This window comes from Balaenoptera physalus (assembly GCF_965194825.1).
Source record: "Balaenoptera physalus genome assembly, chromosome: 10".
In the NCBI taxonomy this organism is placed as follows: Eukaryota; Metazoa; Chordata; class Mammalia; order Artiodactyla; family Balaenopteridae; genus Balaenoptera; species Balaenoptera physalus.
The window spans coordinates 9,739,690-9,761,779 of NC_138889.1; the positions used below are offsets into that span (position 1 = coordinate 9,739,690).

The 22,090-nt window shown below is 43.2% G+C and overlaps 1 protein-coding gene and 1 long non-coding RNA gene across 9 annotated transcripts in view; one reads left to right on the forward strand and one right to left on the reverse strand.

The window, feature by feature from the left end:
• CCDC15 (coiled-coil domain containing 15) overlaps positions 1-7,458 on the reverse strand; it is a 53,704-nt gene extending 46,246 nt beyond the window's left edge. For all 6 annotated transcript variants that reach the window (XM_082475869.1, XM_082475867.1, XM_082475865.1 and 3 more), the window contains exons 1-4: positions 7,233-7,458; positions 6,685-6,873; positions 1,306-1,455; positions 574-765 (exon numbers count right to left, since the gene is read on the reverse strand). In XM_082475869.1, the coding sequence (XP_082331995.1) occupies positions 574-765; positions 1,306-1,455; positions 6,685-6,864 (522 nt within the window). In that variant the 5' untranslated portion in view covers positions 6,865-6,873; positions 7,233-7,458. The remainder of the gene's footprint in view (positions 1-573; positions 766-1,305; positions 1,456-6,684; positions 6,874-7,232) is intronic.
• Positions 1-14,580, forward strand: part of LOC309667469 — a 76,832-nt gene extending 62,252 nt beyond the window's left edge. The window contains exons 1-3 of one of the 3 annotated variants that reach the window (XR_014267786.1): positions 7,751-9,272; positions 11,628-11,882; positions 13,199-14,580. This is a non-coding gene — a long non-coding RNA (uncharacterized lncRNA). The other 2 variants (XR_014267785.1, XR_014267784.1) reach the window with 2 other exon arrangements.
• The last annotated feature ends 7,510 nt before the right edge of the window (positions 14,581-22,090 follow it).

Genomic DNA, 22,090 nt, shown 5'->3' on the forward strand with positions numbered 1-22,090 from the left:
TGGGTATATTATGCAGGGTGGAGGGGGGTACTGATTAGATGGCATCAAGTGATTTGAGTGGATGAATCTACTCATGGTGTTTAATTTTTAAATATTCGTTATATAAAGTGAGTCACTAAAAAGTTACATTAAAAAATTCTGAATATGTTAATTTAGAGTTTACTATATTATTACTTGACTTATAGATCAATTTATTGTGATAATCAGATTGAGGGACAGAAAAAAGAAACAAAAATAATCTTTTGTCCATATGCCACAAACTGAGAGTAACTTACCCATAACACAATTTCAGTATAACTGAAAAATCTACATTCTTTGACCTAAAGCTCTTTCTAATAAGTTTTGAACTCTAACACTCTGGCACCTTTCTTTAGATGATTCTTAAGTGTCTGACCAATAAATATAAATTTAAAATATATATAAAAATAAACATCATCCCACTATTCCCCACTTTACAAAGGTAAATAAAAAGAGGAGGTGATAAAAAGCGAAGTTGAATGCGACACCTCCTAATCTCTACATCATAGCCTAAAAAAAACCCAGAGACATAAAATAAAATGAATATGTACTTACAGCCTGGGCTTGTTGTTGGAATAGTTCATTCTGATTCTCTCTATCTTCTATTCCATCCTCAAGCTTCTGGGAAGGAGGTAACCTAGCACTTCCAATAGCAGCATTCAAATGGTTTGGAAAAACACTCGTTCTTTTAAGAGTTAAGTATGCTGGATCGGAAGAGTGCATGGCTATAGAGCCTTCTTTTTCTGCCTACACAAAGGAAGAAAGAGTGAGCTTCCCCCAGTCCAGTGCAATCAAATAATGTCTACCAGCAGCCCAAAAGCTTTAAAACTGGGGTTGGGGGAAGGAGGGGAAGACTTTAGCTGGCAAAAAAACTAACATTTACCAGGCACCTACTATGTGCTAATATTTTACATTATCTAATTCTCAAAACAACACTGGGAAACAAGTATCATATCCCCATTTCACACATAAAGAAACTATAGTCGAGAGAATTTAAGTAATTAGCCCAAGGTCACAAAGCTAGTAGGCAGCAAAGCCAGAATTCAAACCCCAACCCCAAACTCTGACATTGTTTATAACTATTTGGCGAAAGCAAAAGAGGGAGTCAGAACAACACAGGAAACAGAAACAACAGTTTCTCTATATACAATCCACTGCCCTCACTAGTAAATCAGATTATGCGAAGCCTGGAATCAAAAGAAAGTGATTCTGTCATTGCCTAATAGCATTTCTCATAACAAACACACTTCCCATTCAATCTTTACTCAGGCTCACTTTTGAACTTACGGCTTCATAAGACCTCTGAAGTTGTTGTTTTTTTCTCAGCCTAATTTGCTGATTTACTCGGCGTTTGACTTGTCTCTGAAAACGCTTCAGAGCTTCTTGTTTCTTTCTTAGCTGTTCCTTTAGCTCTTCTTCAATCAAATATGCTGAAGTCTTTAAAGATGAAAAATAGAAAATAAACTTACATGTCCCATTCGTTTTGCCCATTAGGACTCTGTTGTAAACACAAAGCAGTCAGAATACAGCCCTGAAAAAATAATTCAGTTCTACAACCCAAAATTCCCCATACAGTAAAGAAATCACAGGAGTTCAGAGCTGATAATCTAGACGTAGCTAGTGAGTACCAAGAACTTAAACCAAATCACAAACCAAAAATTGGAATCTGTGAGCACTCAAATCAAATCTTAATTTTTCATTGTACTGAGAACTAAAAGTATCTTCATTAATTCTTAATGAACCAATTCAAACCTATATTATGTTACATTTTCTAAAATGAGTAAAATAGTCCAGATACACCAGATTGCTCACCACTCACCCACTATGTCCTATTATAAAATGAGAATTAGGCTTCATTTTTAACCTAGCATGCCCTTCTTGTCACCTCTATCTAGAAAAGGCCTACTCAGTCAAGACCATCCAATACCCATCTAGTACCTCTCACTCTTATTAACGTTGAGTACAATACTTCTTAACTCCCCCATTAGATTATGAATTCTTTGAGGGCAGGAAATGTATTTAATTCTCCTTTGTTTCCCCTATGGTATACAACACAGAGCCTTGAATACAAAGGTACTCAATATTTATATAATGCTTAATTCCAAAACATTCTAAACAATCTGGAACATTTTATCACATTTGAGTCCTTGATCATTGTTCGCCTCCTCCAAGTGCTTTGAATAACAAAGTCATTATAATAACAGCAGTTACCATTATTAAAGATCTATTATGAGATAAACACTTTAACTACCTTGTATCAATGAATCCTCAAAACTACCTCCAATACTAGGTATTCTTAACTCTTATGTTAAAAATGAGGAAATGGGGCTCAGAAGGATTAATCTTTAGTAGTAGCCCAAGATCCTATAGCTGGCAAGCAGCAGAGCTAGAAGTTTCTCTGACTCCAACATTTATGCCCTATACTGTACTGCTTTTCTCTTGACTATGTCTCTCTTCCATAAGGAATCTTCATATTAAATAAAATCATCATACCTCCTATCTATCCCTTCTTCTAATGCAGTGATTCCAAATTCTAATTCTGAGGGGTGCCCCAAATTATTTCACAGAGAGTCATTAAATTCTCCAAATCAAATGAATTTAAGTTCCAATTAAAATTAAAATTTCCAAGAAATCTATCCCATAAACTATTCTACAAGAGTATGTACCATAGGAGTAGAATGTACAAGACAGATATCAATGAATAATTAAGTAAAATAATTCCAAAGTAGATATATATGTAGTAAAGCCTGAACAAGTGACTCAAGTTAAGTCAAGACCCAGACAAATTTAAGCCATTCTGCCTTTCTTTTATTCCCATTGTCTCTGTCTGCCCTCTTTTACTCGCACCTTGGGATTATCAAACGTCTTATTGAAGTGCATGACTGGTTCCAAATTGTGGATCTCAAGCATAAACCAAAGATAAGATTGTACCATAGAAACATATTTTAGAAACATATTTTTCTTATCAACCCTATTGTGTAAGACAACCAGAACCTGAAAACACTTGTTCCATGGGATGTTAAGAGGTTCCCAGAATCATATAAACTTGAGAAATACTGGGTTAAACAAAAATAAATAGTCGGCCCTCTGTATCCACAGGTTCCTCATCCTCAGATTCAACCAACCATGGATGAAAAGAAAATTTTCCAGAAAGTTCCAAAAAAGCAAAACTTAAATATGCCAAGCACAGGCAACTATTTACATAGCATCTACATTGTATTAGGTATTATAAGTAATCTAGAGGTGATTTAAAATATATAGGAGGATGTACATAGGTTATATGCAAATTCTATGCTATTTTATACAACTGCTTGAGCATCTGTGAATTTTGGTATCTGCAGGTGGGGGAGGTGGGGGAAGAGAGGGGTCCTGGAACCAATCCCCTCCAGATACTGAGGGACAACCGTACTGTTTCAATTGTACAACCAATTCTTCATAGCCTTTTTGCACCCTATAGACTATCCAAGGGGGCAATACAGAATGAAGTGTTTCTCAGGACAATCAAAGAATACATTCGGATAATTTATATATGGTGGAACTAATAGTTAGATTTCACAGTCCTTAGTCTCCAAAGGTGATCTCCCCTTCTGCCCCCAATGAATCAAGCCTCCCAGTATATATGCTCTTGTGTAGTCATCTCCCATACTGAATGTAGTCTGACTGTATACTCAATAGACTGAGGCACAAGTGTTGGCTCCATGACTTCCCAGGCAAGGTCATAAAGCAACCTCCACCTAGGGAAGCCCATACTAGCCAAGCAGAGAGACCACGTGGAAAGAGGAAGATGTCCACCCAGCCCTCAGCCATTCTAGTCATCCTAGCCCAAGTGCCAGATATATGAGTAAGAAAGCCATGTAGGACATTACAGCCCAGCAGATGCCAGATAAAGAAGAACCAAGAAATCCAGCCACCAGCCAGAATCCAGTCAAGTTGTTCCAGACATCATCAGCTATTGGAGTCACCCCAACTGAGGGCTCAGACACTGTGGAGCAGACAAGCCATCCCCTCTGTGCCCTGCTCAAATTCCTGATGCACAATATTGTTTGCTTTATGCCTTTAAAGTGGTTTAGAGTGGTTTCTTACACAACAGTAGATAATCAGATAAATTATAAAACAATGCAATAGCTATATATGCTGATAGGAAAGCAGTATCCTTGGATGATAATTTAATTAAGGGGCAGTCTCAAACCATGGCGTTTTTAGGAATTCTGATGGCTCCTTGAAACTTAAGGACAAAAATGATTAGGCATTTCCCTTTAGCATAGACATGATCTTAGGGTAACCAAGCTTTAGAAGTTCTAAGTTGACAAGACCTACATCTGTTAATAAGATTGAATTCCCCAGGCTGTATATGCTAAAGTGATAAAGAGTTCTATTAGATGCTTGATCAAATTGCCTTTGACTGGTAATGATCAGAATTTTTTAAATGAGGGAAAGGAGACATGTTTACACATGCTCCAAGACTTTAATATTTTGAGTTGATATGTGGGAACATGTGATGATTCTTTTTAACACAGAAAATCTTGGTCGTTTTTAGACATTTTTATGCTATTGATATTATAAAGATATCATAATATGGGCAATTAAAAACAGGTGTCAATAATTTAAATACCAAAATAACTTTGTACCAAATCTTACTGATTCTTCTGGGATGTTTTGTACATTTATCCCTTTTCATTTCCATTTCAATCCCTTTTTCAAGGCTTTCCCTCTACATTACTTACCACTAAAATCCTGGTGCTATACTTCATGCCTAAATTGTTACCATTACATCCTAATTTGTCCCTCAGGAGCCAATCGCTCCTTCACCTTTAAAAATGTTAAAGCAGGACTTCCTTGGTTGCTCAGTGCTTAAGAACCCGCCTGCAAATGCAGGGGACACGGGTTCGAGCCCTGGTCGGGGAAGATCCCACATGCCACGGGGCAACTAAGCCCGTGCGCTACAACTACTGAGCCTGCAGTCTAGAGCCCGCAAGCCACAACTACTGAGCCCGCGTGCCACAACTACTGAAGCTCGTGTGCGTAGAGCCCGTGCTCCACAACAAGAAAAGCCACCGCAATGAGAAGCCTGCTCGCCGCAACTAGAGAAAGCCGCACGCAGCAATGAAGACCCAACGCAGCCAAAAATAATAAATAAAATAAATAAATAGTTATAAAAAATAGAACTTTAAAAAAAAGTTAAAGCAATTAATCTAATCAAAACACTATTTGATCATGAAATTAATCTGTAAATATTAAACAATGAATGAAGTCAATCCCTTCTCCAAAACTTCCTGTGGTTCCCTACCACTCCTATTTTCCACAATCCTATCAACCACCATGCCCCTACTAGGCCTTCCACTGCAATCAATCTAACCTACCCTTAAATCCTAAATATACCTTGCTTACTTCCTACTCTCTCCATTCTTCTTAATCGGAGAATCATCCTCTTTCTTTTTGATTAACGAAATTCTTCACTAAACTTTCTTGGGTCACATCAATTCAAAACCATATCTTTCTTCGTTAAGTGCTATAGTCTTAGCACTTTATCATATACTACTCAGACTCAAAATCCTTTCTGGAAATAGCATAGTAATAAATGAATGCATACGTATATACATCCTTACAGACATAAATAAAATGAATGCATACATGCCATTGCACTGCTATTTAACATTTACTTGAAACACGTCTCATTTCTTCTCTGAGATGAAGGACCACTAAGAGAACCTACCTCATACTTTTCAACTCATGTTCAGCACCTTGTCTATACATTGTGAAGATCTTCACACATCTTGTGCATTCCATAAATATCTACATGCTCCATCAGGAAAAGGAGATATGTAAACAACTTACTATAAATATAATGTGGTATTTATAATAATAAATGAACCACAATAATATATGAACAAATAGCTAAGGAGCACAGTTTGGCGAAAGACAATCAAAAATCTTCTTACCAAAAAGGAAAAAAAAAAATCTTACAAAATTGTCCTCCTGTGTTAATAGCTACGTAAGAGAGTTGTCTGACAGGCACACATGTCAATTTGCAAAAGTTTCCCTTCATCTGAAATGCTCTTCCCTTTCATCTGTACTCACAGCACTTCCATTCTTTAAGGACTAACACATACTATATTACCTCATTCACTCATTCAACAACTATATCCTGAAGACTTGCCATATGCCAGTACAGGAATGAACAAAACATAAAGATCCCTGTCCTCATGGAATTTACAGTTAAACTTTCTCGGAATCCCAATCAGAATTCATCTCTTTCTCCTTTATTCTCCCACTACATCTGAACCTTACTGAATCTCCATTACAAAACTTACCATAAACTTTAAGCAATCAATGTTACATTAAGTGTGGTCGTCATCCCTACTACATTGTAGAGTGTCTGAAAGACAGTGCCTATGTCTTGTGCATAGAAAGCAATCAAGGGTTTGCAAAGCAAACTGAAATATATATAGGTAACAAATATTTGATTATGCCGACTAAAGCTGCAGCAAGTTTCAGCAGATACATATTTGTTCTATAATCCTAATGCAAGAACATATCTATTTATGACAGAATAGAAACGGTAACCCCAGACTGCTCATCTTATCTGAGCACCAGGGATTTGAGAAGGCTAATAAAAAGAAAGATGGAGGAAGAACCCCACCATACTTGCATCAAACTGACACTCACAGATGCCGGGACTGCTGAACTATCCGGCGGGGCAGGCTCCACCCATGCCCCAACGGGTACTATAGCCTGGTTCCTCTCAGCCAGCACTGCCAACACGTCCTTGCTCTTCAGGGGGTTTAAAGCCAGGGGCAACTCTGTGGTATTTCGAGGCTTCTTGAGGGGGGCCATACTTCCTGGCATCTATGATTCCTGGTTAGGAGAGAGGAAAAGCTTAAAATCTTCAAACGACCGCCTTGAAAGCTCAACCCCCTAACACGTATGCCACAGGCTCCTGAAAAGGAGAGAAGCCTTGGAGGAGGCAGTAGCCTGACAAGGATACTGGAGAAGAAGGAACGAAAAGGGAAAAAAGGGAAGAGAAGGGGGAAGAAACAAAGGAAGGAAATGTTTAAAGATCGCCCTCGGAAAGGAACAGGGACGAGAAGGGGGAGAAACAAGAATCTGAATGAGAGAACGAAGTTTGTGCCAGTGGCGGCAAAGCGATGCAGGAAAGGGAGGAAAGTGCGTAGCAGCCGGAGGGCAAGGGGGCTGGGAGGGTGCGGGGTGGGAACCTGGGTCTGAGGCAAAGAGTCCGAATAACTGGTGTCCGGTTATGGGGGGGAAGGGCTGGACGCCGGGGAGTCCCGGACCAAAGAAAAGCCTGTTTCTCAAGCCTCAGGGTCCCACTCCTGCTGAGACTGCACCGGCCTAGTATCGATAGCGGTTCGCCACGGATTCAAGCTACCACTGACACTAAGGGAACCGCCTCCGGTAAACCGCCGCTTTGGAGATGGCTGCCCCACCCCGCCCCGCCCCTCGGCGGCCTTGTATCTGCCTCTTCCGGGCTTGTGTCACCTACCGGAGACTGGAAAGGCGTGAGGGGCGGGGTTTCGCGCTCCAGAGGTTCGTCACTTCCGCTTTGTCTCGCTGTGTGGGCGGGACTTATAAACGCGCGTGGAACTGGTGGGCCACGGGTGAGTTCGCGTGGCCGCTGGGTAACAGGCGGGCGGAAGTGTCGCCCCACTGGCCGTGCCCCGAGTGTCCCGGCGCTGGGACCATCCCACGTCCTTCAGGAAAAGAAGTATGTTGGGCTGAAGAGCTGATTGGGCAGGGCAGGGGACCAATTGAGGGAAGCACGGGAAAAGGATGGGAGAAGGCGGGCCTGGCAGGGCTTTCTTGAAGAACGAACTAAGCCAACAGTAAATCATACTGATCTTTTGTACACCTCGCTACGTTAACGGAGCTCTTTCATACCTGTTCTTACATATAAACATCGCAGCCTCATGAGTGGTCTCCCTGTCTGCTCCAAGCTCTGCTATAATCCTGGGACACTTCGCTATTATCCATGTGGAATACCCATTCGTTCGTTCGTGTAATATATAATTGAGAGATTTTTATACACCACCACTGTTCTAGGCACTGGAAATATATAGCAGTGAACAAAACATGCATATATCCCTTGTTCATGGAATTGACAATGAGAAGTAACCAAATGGACTAATGAATAAGTAGACAAATGTGTCTGGTGCTGATGAGCATTGTAGAGTAAAAGCTGAGGAAGAGGATTAAAAGTGTGTTGGAGGGTAGGGGAGATGCAATTTTAGATAGGATGACCAGAGAACACTTCACTGAGGTACTTTTGAGCAAAGACTCCAATGCAAAATTCCATGAGGTAATGGAACAAGCTACTTTAATTTTCACCAGAGAGTGTTCCAAAAGAGTGTTCCAGGCAAAAGGAACAGCAAGTACAATCACTCCAAGGTGGGTGCCTGCCTGGCTGAGAAACTGACCCTGGGGTTTTCCAACATTAAAGAGGCTGGAAAGAAGAGGGAAATGCAAAGAGATTGGGAAGGATCAGCCAGTAAGCTAAGGAAGAAAACCAGGAGGGTGTGATACCTTGAAAGCCAAGTGAAGAAAGTGTTTTGTTTAAGAGAACCAACCACCTATGTTAAAAACTCTGCTGTTAGGTCAAATAGGATGAGGACTGAGAATTTACCATTGGATTTAACAATATGGAGGTCATAGACGACTTTTATAAGAGCGGTATTTTTAGAGTAGTTTGAGAGCAAAAGCCTGATGGGGTAGACTTAAAAGAGAGGGGGAGGAAGAATTGGAGACAGTCATTTTAGACAACTCTTTCAATGAGTTTTATTGTAAAGGGACACAGAGAAATGCGTAGCTGAAAGGAGAGATAGGATCATAGGAGGATTCTTTAATATCGCAGCACATATGTTTTGTTGATGGGAATTATCCAGTAAACAAAAGAAAACTGACAATGCAGGATAGAGGAGAATTTTTGTATCTATGTCCTTAAGTGGGCAAGAGGGAACAGGATCTAGTGAACAATTGGAAGGATTGGCCTTAGATAGCAGGAGAGAGAGAGTTCATTATAACATTAGCAGTGAAAATAGAATATATACTGGTAATTGGGTAATATGGCAGTGGGAAGTTCTTTTCTGATTCCTCTGTTTTTTCTGTAAAACAGAATTGTAGCCAGCCTACAAGATGGCCTCTGATGATCCCCACCTCCTGGTATTCACACCCTGTGTAGTCCCCTTTCACACCGTACCAGAGTTGGTCTGTGTGACAGATCGAATATGGCAGAAGGGATGGTATGTCACTTCAGAGATGAGGTTATAAAAGATACTGTGTCCTCTCTCTGTTTCTGTTTCTCTTTCTCTCTCTCTCTCTCCAGCGTGCACTCTCATTCTTTCCATCTCTTACTCTTGCTCTCACTCTCATTCTCACTCTCACTCAGGTCACTTCCTCTGGGGGGGAGCCATTTATGTCATGGTAAGTCACATAAAAAAGCCCACATGGCAAAGAACTCAAGGCTCGTGCTAACAGCCAGGTGAATGATCTTGGAAGTGGATCCTCCAGCCCCAGTCAGGTCTTCAGAGACTATAGTCTTGGCCAACAACTTGACTGCAATCTCATAAGAGACCCAGAGACAGACGACCCAGCCAGAAACTGTATGAGATAATATTTGTTGTTCTCAGATGCTAGATTCTGAGGTAATTTGTTACACAGAGATAACTAATACAAATAGAAAACAAGTTCATCAATTAATAAAATAGAGGAAGAGATGTTGGAGGTTTGAAGAAGGTATAAAATAGTTGTCCAGAAGAGTAGAAGTATGAACTAGAAACGTGCAATTGCCAGACAGCCTTAGGGACCCATGTGAGGTTCATGATTATGAATTTAAAGTGAGACTAGTCAGCATGGTTGAGTGTTTTCCTTCAGTTGCATGGTTACAGGCATAGCCATAGGTAGAAATTTTACTTTTAATCAGGGTTGAGGTTTTACCAAACTATTACTCTCAAACAAGAAAGGGGCAAGAGAGTTAAAGTTGAGTGCAAGGGAGTGATTAAATGACTGACCATGGAATTTAAGATAGGTAATATGGGAAAGGATAACAAGTAGATAAGGGACCTTGTAAAATTTGTAGTATCAAGAGATTGTAGGCTCCAGTGGGGATCTAAGGTTTGTTAGAGTAGGATACTAGAAGGAATGCACTGAAAAAATAAGAGATGGTGATCCAAGAGTGGGATGTTTGAAACTGCAGATATTGGTACTGTCAAAGTTTATGGTATGACCAAGGGAGGGAGTAGGAGAACAAGATGACTGGAGAAGAAGAGGTCATAGAAATGAGGGCAAGAGCACTGGATGGATTATTCCTGAGGTTGTTGAAATCACCAAGATACATGACCAGAGAGTGTTGGCGAGAGCCAGGAGCAACAATCTTCAAGGAATTTCAGGAAAAGACCCGGAGGCTGGTAGATGAGTGTAGCCTGGAAAGTAGCGAGTGACATAGTCTAACATCAGATTCAAAGCAAGAGGTGAAGCTGAGAAAAAAAGGAGCTCCCTTTTTATAAATAATAAAATAAAAAATAAATGGTTTGTAAATAGCCCTGAGTAATCAAGTAACAAGAAGGAAACCCATCCCACATCCACCCAGAAGGGTGAGGAAAAGAACATACCACTGGAGAGGGCCAGAGGGAGATTGATCTGTACACCTCCATACACACACACACACACACACACACACACACACACACACACACACACACACACACACACACTCAGAAGAAGTGTTACTAGGTAGCTCCTTGCTGTCTCTAACCCTCTACCTCAGGTCTGTGCCTCCCACTAACTGCTGTGCCAGTGGCTTCATATGAATCTATACTCTCGTATGTCTAGAGAGATCACATCTTGGGCCCTGCACCCATTTTCTGACGTCTTCTCAAGGCTTATCTTCTGTATGGCCAGAGTTTGTTTCTCAGCAAGGGAACTGTTTGCTTAGAAATGTCTCTCTTCTTCAGAAACTCGAATGGGTATTGCTGGCAGCAGTCTTGCGGCCCTACTCCAGAGCACTCCTCATCGGGCTGGATAGTCTCTGATGTGTGTGGCTGGGGGGTCCCTGGCCACCTCTGCACAAAGCCCTGAGTCACTGGGTCCCTGGCAGTGGTCCACCCCACACAGAACTCAGAAATGTGCTGCTTGGTCGTCACTGTCCTATTTGTGGCCGACTGACACCCCCGACCTGTAACGAATTAGAAAACTTGGTCACCCGTTCGTCCTAAGGGCCTATCCTAAGGAGAACCTCTCTGGAAGTGGGAAAGCTGCCTATTCCCACTCTCGTGGGATCTGGATATCGGGATCCTCAGGCAGCTGAGTCGTACCCTCTTCCACTCTCTTTCCCAAATTTAAGCAGGGTTCCCCAGGGCTAACAACCAATGTTCTGGGATATTTCCTGAAAGTTCTCTTTGTTCCTCCTCCTCCTTACCCACCTCACAAAATAACCCTTCTAACTGGAATAATTGATGAGGGTTCTTCTGCTTGCCTGTGCAAAATAAGTTTCTGCAGCAGCATTTCATTGTATGTGGCACTGATAGCGGATTGTTCCGGTTGTCTCAATAGCACCTGCTGTACTGATCTTTGCAAAAAATTCTCTAATTTTATCATAGATGCAGAAGTCTTTCCACTTTCTGTCGGTGATAAAAAAAAATTAACACAAGAATTTCATTGTCCTCCTCGTTATCAAATACTCATCTTGGATGGACACAGAGATGCGCTTCCCAGATCCCCCTTCAAGGAAGGACTTGTTGGCCCAGCTTCTGAGAATGTTGTAGTCCCTTGAGCTGTCGGCTCCTTCAGGGACGGCCTCAGCTTCAGAGAGCAGCCTCACCCCCCCTCTGAGGAGGAGCCGCATCCTGAGACCGGTGGGTCTGGGGATGTAAAGGCCTGGCGGTTTCTGCCTAACTTGGAACAACGCCAGTGAGCCATCATTTCAGCTTCAGAGCTCCCGTGGGCTTGGCTGAGGTTGTCCAACCTGCATCACAGCTCAACCTCTTCCTGTGCCTCTTCCTGCTTCCTCCTCCTCCCTTCCACAGGTGCCAATCTCCAGCACACTCCCTGATAAACATCCTGAACTTGAGTCTTAGAGTCTGCTTCCTGGAGAGCCCACCTACAACCCCCTCTGAGTGTTGTTAGGCCTCAGGGACCACGGCACTAACAGCTCTGAGGCCACATAATTCCCAGTGTAAAAATACATAGACAATCCTTATCATTATTCTTTTCCATCAAACCACAGTTTAAAGTCCTTCCTATTCCCTGTTGACTCTTTTGAGCCTCTGGATTAAGCTAAGTCTCAAGGTTACCCCACCTCTAGACTTTCAAAATATGTGAGCCAAGAAAGTTGTTTATCGTGAATGCCAATTTGCATTAGGTTTTATATTGTTTGTAACACAGAGAGCCCTGAGATGAGCAAAGTAGAGGGAGGCAATTGGTAAATGTAGGAGGATGAAGCAGATAAGCAGAAGATTCCAAGCTACCTACAAAAACTGGTTCCAGGGACTTCCCTGGTGGCGCAGTGGTTAAGAGTCTGCCTGCCGATGCGGGGGACACGGGTTCGAGCCCTGGCCCGGGAAGATCCCACATGCTGCGGAGCAGCTAAGCCCCTGCTCCACAACTGCTGAGCAACTCCTGCTCTCCACAACTAGAGAAAGCCCGCACACAGCAACGAAGACCCAGTGCAGCCAAAAATAAATAAATAAAAATAAATTAAAAAAAAAAAAAAAATCTGGTTCCAGGAGCTGCTTCAGCGTTTGAGCTCTCCAATTCGAGATCCTTGTGATGTGCCTCTCCTCTGATGGTACCTTCCCTGGGGTATCTGTTCTTTGAAGCCAAAGAAGCTTCACGAAGATAAGAGACTTTGCCTTAACACAAGTTAGTTAGGACCAAAAAGATTTTATCTATCAATAAATTGTTACCAATATTATTCACCATATTTTTACTGTTTTAGAAAATGTACTTCTAAAATATAAAAATTACAATCATTAAAGATACTTTAAAAAATATGTTGCAGGATCTAAAAGCAATTTCAAAAGAGGAATTTCAAAAATGTTTTATAGAATAAGTAGCAGGCGCTCAAGATAACTATTTGGAGAAAACCAAGTCATTCATTTTGTGTGTTCTTCTATGATTGTTATAATTATCCACTATTAATAGTCTCGTTTTCTATATCCCAAATCTCTAGAGACAGCATATTATAGTGCAGAGAACAGAGACTTTGGAAACAAACCTGGATTTATATTCTGACTCTGCAATTTACTGTTTATGGTCAAGTCACATAATCTGCATCTTTGTTTCTTCATCTACAATATGGGTGGAACAATTGACCTTTCAGGACTTTTTTGTGAAAATGAAGGTAATATATGTGAAATGTGTAATATATAATAGGTTTTCAATAAATGCTTGCTAAATTTTTTTTTTTAGGAAGCAACATAGAATTCATCTCTTCCGCCCCTAGCAGACTGATTTGTCTGCACATGGCCCAGCCTGGGATAGCATTCTATCCTCCTGGCTATTGTGACTGATACAGAGCTGTGTCTGTGACCTATTCCGCACCAGCCACAGTCCTCCACCAAGTTTTTTTTAGCTAGCTTCATCAAAATTCTCCTCCCTGGATAACAAGCCGCACAGTCCAATGTGTTAACCACTAGCTACATGTCGCTATTTAATTTCAAATTAATTAAAATTAGATAAAATTTATAATTCAGTTCCTCAGTCCTACTAGCCACATTTGGAGTTCTCAATAGCCACGTGTGGCTAACAGCTACTGTGCTTAACAGCAGAGATACAGAAGTTATACTGGGCAGCACTGATACCTTAGACTGACTGGCAACGACGGCCCCCCTCAAAAAGCGTAAGAAGGTTTATGAGAATGAAGCTGACACCAAGACATAAGCAAGAGAGATGAGAGATAACTGCCATGGCTTTTAAGTTTCTCATTCCCAATTCTGGTTCCCTCCGAAATTTTGTTACATGGTGCAAGAAATTCCTCCTTTTGGGCTTTCAAACAGTTCAAGTTGAACTTCTGTCACTTACAACCAAAAAATCTTGATGAATCACATTCTCTAGCTTGACGGGCAGCAAACCAGATGCAGAATCCTGGAGGGCTAACTCTGGTAAGGATCTGTAAACGAAACAGAGCTGGACCCTAAAAGTACTACAACAAGAGGTGAACATTTTGGCCTGTCTTCAAGGCCACCTTCCTACTAACTTAGTTGGGACCTTCTTTTAAGAAACCTTGTCTCAGGACTTGCCTGGTGGTGCAGTGGTTAAGAATCTGCCTGCCAATGCAGGGGACACAGGTTCGATCCCTGGTCTGGGAAGATCCCACATGCTGGGGAGCAGCTAAACCCGTGCGCCACAACTACTGAGCCCACATGCCACAACTACTGAAGCCCGCACACCTAGAGCCCGTGCTCCGCAACAAGAGAAGCCACTGCAATGAGAAGTCCCTGCATCAAAACGAAGAGTAGCCCCTGCTCACCGCAACTAGAGAAAGCCCGAGCGCAGCAACGAAGACCCAACGCAGCCAAAAAATACATAAAATTAAAAAAAAAAAAAAAGAAACCTTGTCTCTCCCTATGTTGCATCCCATGTATCATAAATTCATCTTCTTAGTGTCCCCAGACTCACCACTGGGGACCCAATCATTCTCTTGCTGACTAAGTTTTTTATTTTTAAGTCCCTGTTGCTCGCCTTTATCCTTCCTTGTCTCATATCTTGTCTCAGAGCCTTCCTTTTTTCTACCCACTTTTTACTTCTGGGCCTGAGTGAAGGCAGCCTCTTTCAGGAGTGTAGCATGTGAATACTAGTCCAAGAAGCACAAGCTGAATCTGCACTATGCTGACTTATAAACTGTGTGACTTTGAGCAGGTTACTTAACCTCTCTGAGCTTCATGTCCCTCCTTGGGGAAAAAATTCTTACCACATAAAGTTGTTAGAAGATTAAATAAGACCATATTCTGAAAGACAGTTTGTTGATGGCGGGGAGCCTCGTGGAGAACCCCAGAAATGAAGGGTTTAAACGAGAAAGGAGAATTTATTAAAAGGATACAGGAATGTCTCCAGGATACAGCTGAGCCTGAGGAATGAACTAGTACTAGGGTAGCTGTTTCAAACATTTTACATATTTATTTATTTTTAGAAGGCCCTGCTAAATCTATAGTTTCTTTTTTTTTTAATTTTTATTTATTTGTTTTTTTATACAGCAGGTCCTTGTTACTTGTCTATTTTATGCATATTGGTGTGTATGTGTTGGTCCCAATCTCCCAATTCAACCCCCCCCCGCCACTTTCCCCCCTTGGTGTCCATGCGTTTGTTCTCTACATCTGTGTCTCTATTTCTGCCTTGCAAGCCTTGCATCTGTGTCTCTATTTCTGCCTTGCAAGCCTCTATTTCATCTGTGCCATTTTTCTAGATTCCACATATATGCATTGACATACAATGTTTGTTTTTCTCTTTCTGACTTGCTTCACTCTATGGCAGTCTCTGGGTCCATCCGAGTCTCTACAGGTGGCCCAGTTTTGTTCCTTTTTGTGGCTGAGTGGTGTTCCATTGTATGTGTGTGCCACACCTTCATTATCCATTCGTCTGTTGATGGGCATTTAGGTTGCTTAAGCATTTTACATATTTAATCCTCACAGCAACTCGTTCAATCCTCAAGTCAACCCTCTGAGGTAGGTAATACTATAATAATCATCCCCATTTTACAGATACGGAAACTGAGAGATTGAGTAGTTTAACTCAACACCTAGTAACGTGGTAGCCAGGTTTCAAATTCAGGGAGTTTGGCTTCAGAGTCTGTGTTAACCCCTACGTCATATTGTCTCAAATGGTGATAAGTACGATGAAAAAAGAAGCTGGGACTGGTAGATAGCAAGACAGAAAGGACCTGGATCCTTGATAACATTGCTGAGCCACTTTCTTTTACAAGTTACAGACATGCCCTTATTTAGGACTCTGGTTATATAAGATAATAAATCCCTTTATTGGGGGACTTCCCTGGTGGTCCAGTGGTTAAGACTCCGTGCTATCAATGCAGGGCGCCTGGCTTCAATCCCTGGTCAGGGAACTAGATCCTGCGTGCTGCAACTGAAGATCCCGTGCGCCTAACTAAGACCCAGCACAGCCAAATAAATAAAATATTAAAAATAAATAAATATAAATAAATAAATAAAAGACAATTTGTAAGGGGCAATGCAAATATATTATCAACAGTATTATAGATATAGATGCAGCTCTCCCAACTAGAGTTAAGCACCTAGGCAAGGATTGTGTTTTCTGTTACTTTTGAATGTGACACCCCCACATCCCACTCTTACTAAAGTCTGGAACACGGAGTGCTCTTCACACAGTAGGCAGTTATTAGATGCTGGCCAGCTGATTTCCATTTCTGTGCCTCCCTCTTTGGGAGGAGGGCAGGAGAGGGAGGATGGGACCAAACCCGTTCCTGATAAGGTTGGTGGGAGGACACCATCTGAGGATCTAGGAGAAAAGAAAAAATGAAGCCATTCATGAGTTGGGGGTAATTTGTGGCTTCCCCATGATTTTTCAACCTGTTTTTCTTTGAGCACTGAAGCTTTACATGAACAGAAATCCAGAGATGTTTTCTAGAATGTCCTTGCCACATCTCAAATAGGTCAACGAAAGCTGGATCTCTCCACGCTTTAATAGCAATTCATGTCTCCTCTTTGTTCCTCTGGAGAGTTGCTGAATAGGGCACGTTCATCGACCGTGGACACAAGCCTGAGTTCCTCTCAGTTTCTGAGAGGGTGGGAATTCTATTCAGAAATCAAATATTGACTCTCAGCATAAAACACTTTGATGTTTTCAAGTTTTCCAGTTTGGAACTGGGAGCACCTCCTCCCTGCCTTATGGAAATCTGGACCCCATGCCGTTGCAGGATCACATTGTTTCTGCTAGTAAACTCCACGCCTTTTTGAGACACCCTATCTCTGTAGAACGCTTTTCTTCCAGGCGTCCCCTCACATTCACAGAACTCACAGGCAGCAAAACGAACGTTCAGGATGAAGGCCCCGGGGAGGGCACGGGGAGCCTTTTGACCCCCGTCTCTGTTCATATTTGATGTTTCTCAGAAGCGAGCCAGAGGTGGGGAAATTTAAAAAGAAAAAGGAAAGAAAAAATGTCCTTGGGGAGGGCCATTCCTCACTCTCCAGGCCCACAGAAAGCTTGTTTTGTTCCAAAGAGAGCTGGCTAATCTGTCTCTGGTTCGCTGGTTGCTGGAGCAGCAGGGCCCTGCCTTCTCTCAGCTCAAAGCCTCACACAAATTCCTCGTTCCCAGGCAACGCGCTGCAGCTCCACAAATTCTTGAGTCCTCCCTCTCCCTCTTTTCTGGCAAATTGAACTGATGGTAGGGACAGCTCTGGCACCATTCACATATAGGTTTATGGAACAAAGAATCGAAAATAGCTTCAGCAACGAGAGAGGGCATCAGGAGTGGGCAGAGAGGTCCACCTTACATCCTGAAGCTTAGTCAGAGCGTGGGTGCTGGGGGTAAAGGGTTAGACCAGGATTTGGACTTCCAACTGATGACCCAGAGAGGTGGTCGGGAGCCACAGCTTTGTGAGCGACTAACCTGGGTTTCGAATCCAAGTTCTGCCACTTAGTAACTATATGACCTCAACAAATCGCTAACTTCTTGAAGTTTTAGTCTCTCTTGTTTGTAAAATGAGGTGATAATATCTACTGAAAAGGAGGTACTGGGAGAATTAAATGAACAAATAGATACAAAGTGCCTGACAGTAAGAGTAGCTTACACACACACACACACACACGCTTTGAGAGCAGTTAGAGAAGGGGAGAAGGTTTGGACGGGATACGTTCCTGCAAGGTGACCCAGAAATCTGGGGAATTAACTTCTCCTTACCCCGGAGAAGCAGCCTTCAACCCATATCTGGTGGCAGTTGGTGGATAAATATCCCAGCTCCCTTGCCCCTTGGGTGGGATAATTGAGGCTTATTCTTCATTATTTCCCACAGGATTAAGCTCTAGCTGTCCACGGTAGTAAATTGCTTGATGTGCAACCTTCATTGGCTTCCTTCCCTTCCATGTCTCATTCCCCCAATATCCTACCTGGTTTTGCTGGGGTCACCTTTCAGATAAACTATTTAGCTTCTTGTCTTGGAGTCTGCCTCTGGGGGAACCTGGACTAAGATATCAATATTTCTCCAAATTTCTGAAGGCCTAAGTTCTCAGCACTATCTCTGACTCCAAACTCCTGCTTCACCTGAATTAGTCCCTTTAGAGATCATTTCACTGTTCTATATGTGTTATCCTCCTGCACCACCTTGTTGATCCAGACCTGGAACTCCGTCCTTTGTCTCAGTGTGTAAACACACACACACACACACACACACACCCGTATTAGTTTTCTATGCTGCATAACTAATTGCCACAAATTTAGCAGCTTAAAACAACATACATTTATTTTTTTTTACAGTTTCTGTGGGTCAGGTACAGCTTAGCTGGATTTTCTGCTCAAGGTTTCATCGGACTTCAGTTAAGGTGTCAGCTGGTTTGCATTCCTTTCTGAAGCTCAAGGTCCTCTTCCAAGCTCATGTAGTCATTGGAAGAGTTCAGTTCCTTGTGCCTGTAGTACTGAGGTTCCTATTTTCTTGCCAGTTACTAGCTGAGGGTAGCTCTCGGCTCCTAGAGCCACCAGCATTTCCTTGCCACGAGGCTGTTTCACAGCAGGGCAGTTGACTTCTTCAGAGTCAGCAGGACCATCTCTCTCTCTCTGGTCTGCTAAGTCTGAGTCTTATATAACATAATCTAACCAAGGGAGTGGCTATCCTATCACCTTTGCCATATTCTATCAGCTAGAAGCACACACACACATACCGCAATTTGTGTACAGTAAACTTTTCTTAGAGTTTTGAAGAAGACAGAGGAGAAAGGGTTTTATAGTGTAACAATGCAAGTTGTTCTTCAATTGTTTTCAGCTCTCTGCCCCTTGTTGCTTTCTCACCCCTACCCCTCACGTCTCTCCTCTTTGCTCTTTCTCCATCCCCAATTCCTGTTTGTTTCTATTGCACAGGGGTTTATCTTTTTGTGCCTTGATGTCTTCTGCTTCAGGCCTTACCTTCCACTCCATGTGGCATATCTAGATATTTTTCTTGCTAAAGACAATTTACTCTATAAGAGGAATTTGGGTGCCATTTGTCAGATTATTTTTCATTCTGCTACCAAAGATTAATTACAGTTTAGTGGAGGAGACAGATTTGACTCAATAACAGGAAGTGAATGAAGGGAAGGAGGGAGAGGGTGCTAAATATAAAAATCACCACTGATGTTATGATATTAGCAAGGACCAAACCTCTCCAGTAGTATCGGTGCCAGAGCATTCTTCCTGCAGCCTGGAGACAAGACAAGAGGCCAAGTGGGCAGGGACATTCTTCAATCTAATGGTAGGGCTTCCCTGGTGGCGCAGTGGTTGAGAATTTGCCTGCCAATGCAGGGGACACGGGTTCGAGCCCTGGTCTGGGAAGATCCCACATGCCACGTGAGCCACAACTACTGAGCCTGCGCGTCTGGAGCCTGTGCTCCGCAACAAGAGAGGCCGTGACAGTGAGAGGCCCGCGCACCGCGATGAAGAGTGGCCCCCGCTCGCCACAACTAGAGAAAGCCCTCGCACAGAAACGAAGACCCAACACAGCCATAAATAAATAAATAAATAAATTTAAATCTAATGGTAGGTTATTAAAACCTACTTATCTATACATCATTTGTGTGTGTGTGCGCGTGTGTGTGTGTATGTGTGTGTGTGTGTGTGTGTGTGTGTGTTGGGGGAGGTTTCCATTCTGAGCTGCAGGGCCACTGTCTGTGTGCTCAGCATAGCGGCCTGAGTACAGCAGGCCAGGGCTGCCGTGGGCACGGGGGAGGGGAGGGTCGGAATCCCAGAGCCCCAGAGCGGGTGCCAGACGAGAGTGGCCTGAAGAACCTGTGTGCAGCCGAAGGGCCAAGAGGACCGGGCCGAGCTGCTCAGGAGAGGACGATGCCCGCGGAAATGCATCTGTTGAAGTGCTCAGAGGAGGAAAGGGCACAGGCCTTGGAGGCAGTCAGTCAAGCAGGGTGTCTACACATGTTTAATAGCCATGTTATGCAGAGCTCAGAGCTCCTCCCTGGGAGGAGACCCATAAGAATGAAGAATTACAGCTCCTGCCCTGGAGAGTCTCCCAGGCTAATGAGGAGATGGCCACAGTAACCATGTTTTCTGATCCCAAGGGGGACAACCCTCTTCAAAGCTAAAGAAAAGTAATATTTATAATCAGGATATCCGTACCAAAAGAAAAAAACGAAAGACAAAAAAACAAAAACCCCCGTCTGAATCATCAACAGTTAGCTGGAACAGACACACCCACAGGGAAAAACCCAAGGAGTTCATGGAAGGATAAAACGAGGTCAGCTCAGACAGGTGAGATCACCGGGAACGTGTTGTGTGTGCGACTAAGTTGGCTGGACCGTTACCTTATGTTTCTGTCACCCGTTGCCTCTTGGATCAGTGGCCCCCCTCAAGTGAATCCCAGTTACTTCTGGGAATTCCCAAAGGGCTGCCTCATGTGTGCTCACACATCGCTCTGTCATCTGCAGTTGCTATTTGGTGCCCTCCCCGCTGTCATTCCTCTGGCCCAGCTCCCCCTCACAGTTGCCCTTCACTCCACCAGCTGCTAGAGAAGCCCCCTTACCCCCCAACAAGTTCTGGCCCATTCAATAGTCAGCAACTGTCTGCTGAGCACCTACTATGTGCCCCGCCCTGTGTTACACAGTAGGGCTACAGAGGCCAATAAGGCACAGTCCTTCAATCAAAGAACTCTCTGTTCTTGAGATGAGAAAAGCACAGAAGCAGATGATATACGCTTCTGTAGGGCTACTCATCTTAAAACACCTGAAGCAGGATTTCAGAATTGCTCCTCGTACACTCAGATGTGCAAAGGCACAGTGGTGCCTTTGTGCCTTTGCAGCTGCTGGGGTCTCCCATGTGAGCCTCCCACCCCCCCACCCCAGGGCAGCAGAGGAAAACCAAAAGTCAGTCCATCCTGGTAAACTCAGTCTAACCCAACCACCTGAACGTTCTCTTGAGGTAGCTCAGTCTCTGCTTGGATCAGTCTTTCCAGTTTCTTCCCCAAACCCAGCTCTTCTCTGAGAAGCGTTAGGGTGAGCATAGGTGGTGTGGTTTAGGGGTCCTTGTGGCAACGGGGGAGATGGTGTCCGGGGACCTGTGTGGCCTTCTCAGGACTCCCACTGGTCTCTGCTTGAGTCTAGGTTGCTCCCTGGTCTGAGGGCGGTTGGTGGCCCAGCTATCACCTGCACAGTGCGGCCCCTTTGCTCCCTGTTCTGCCCTCTACTGGTGCTTTACCCTCCAGCACCTCTGGGTCCCCTCAAGGGAACATGTGGCCACTTTGGGGCACTTTCGTATTCTGCATGGGTGTAAGGAGCCTCAGGTTCATCCCTGGAGGGGACGTGGAGAACTTAGATCCTGCCCAGGTCTCCCTCTATCACAGTTCTCTTTCCACAGTCCTTCAGGATGAAAAAGGCAGAGTTCAGGCTTTCTATTTCCTGAACATCATATCCTTTTACCTCAGACAATAAGCCTCCGGACCTAACCATCACAGGCAAAAGATGCCATTTGTCTGCAACTATAGAAGAATGCTATGATCTGGTCCACAGCCTGCTCTGTGATACATCAAAGGAGCAGATAAAAGAAATTAAAATATCCTTCTGTACCTTACAAATACTGGCTTTCAAACCTTTCGTCTTGCTACTGACTCTAAAATACTATTTTCGATGTCAGAAGCTGAATATTGCCTTTCTCTTTTTCATAGTATCATGCTGAAACACCATTAACGCTACCAGAGGCAGACAAGCGCCTTGAGCTGTGTAGGAAAAAGTCACAACCATAAAGATGCAAAAGGAAAAAGAATCTGACTTGTGTATTTCAGAATATTTTTTGGAGTTCCTCTGTGAAGTTCAAAAGCAATGCTTCCCACCTCTTCTCCCCATCCTTTGGCTCAGATGGACCATGCACTCAATCTTCAGTTCTAGAAACCTGGCTTACACA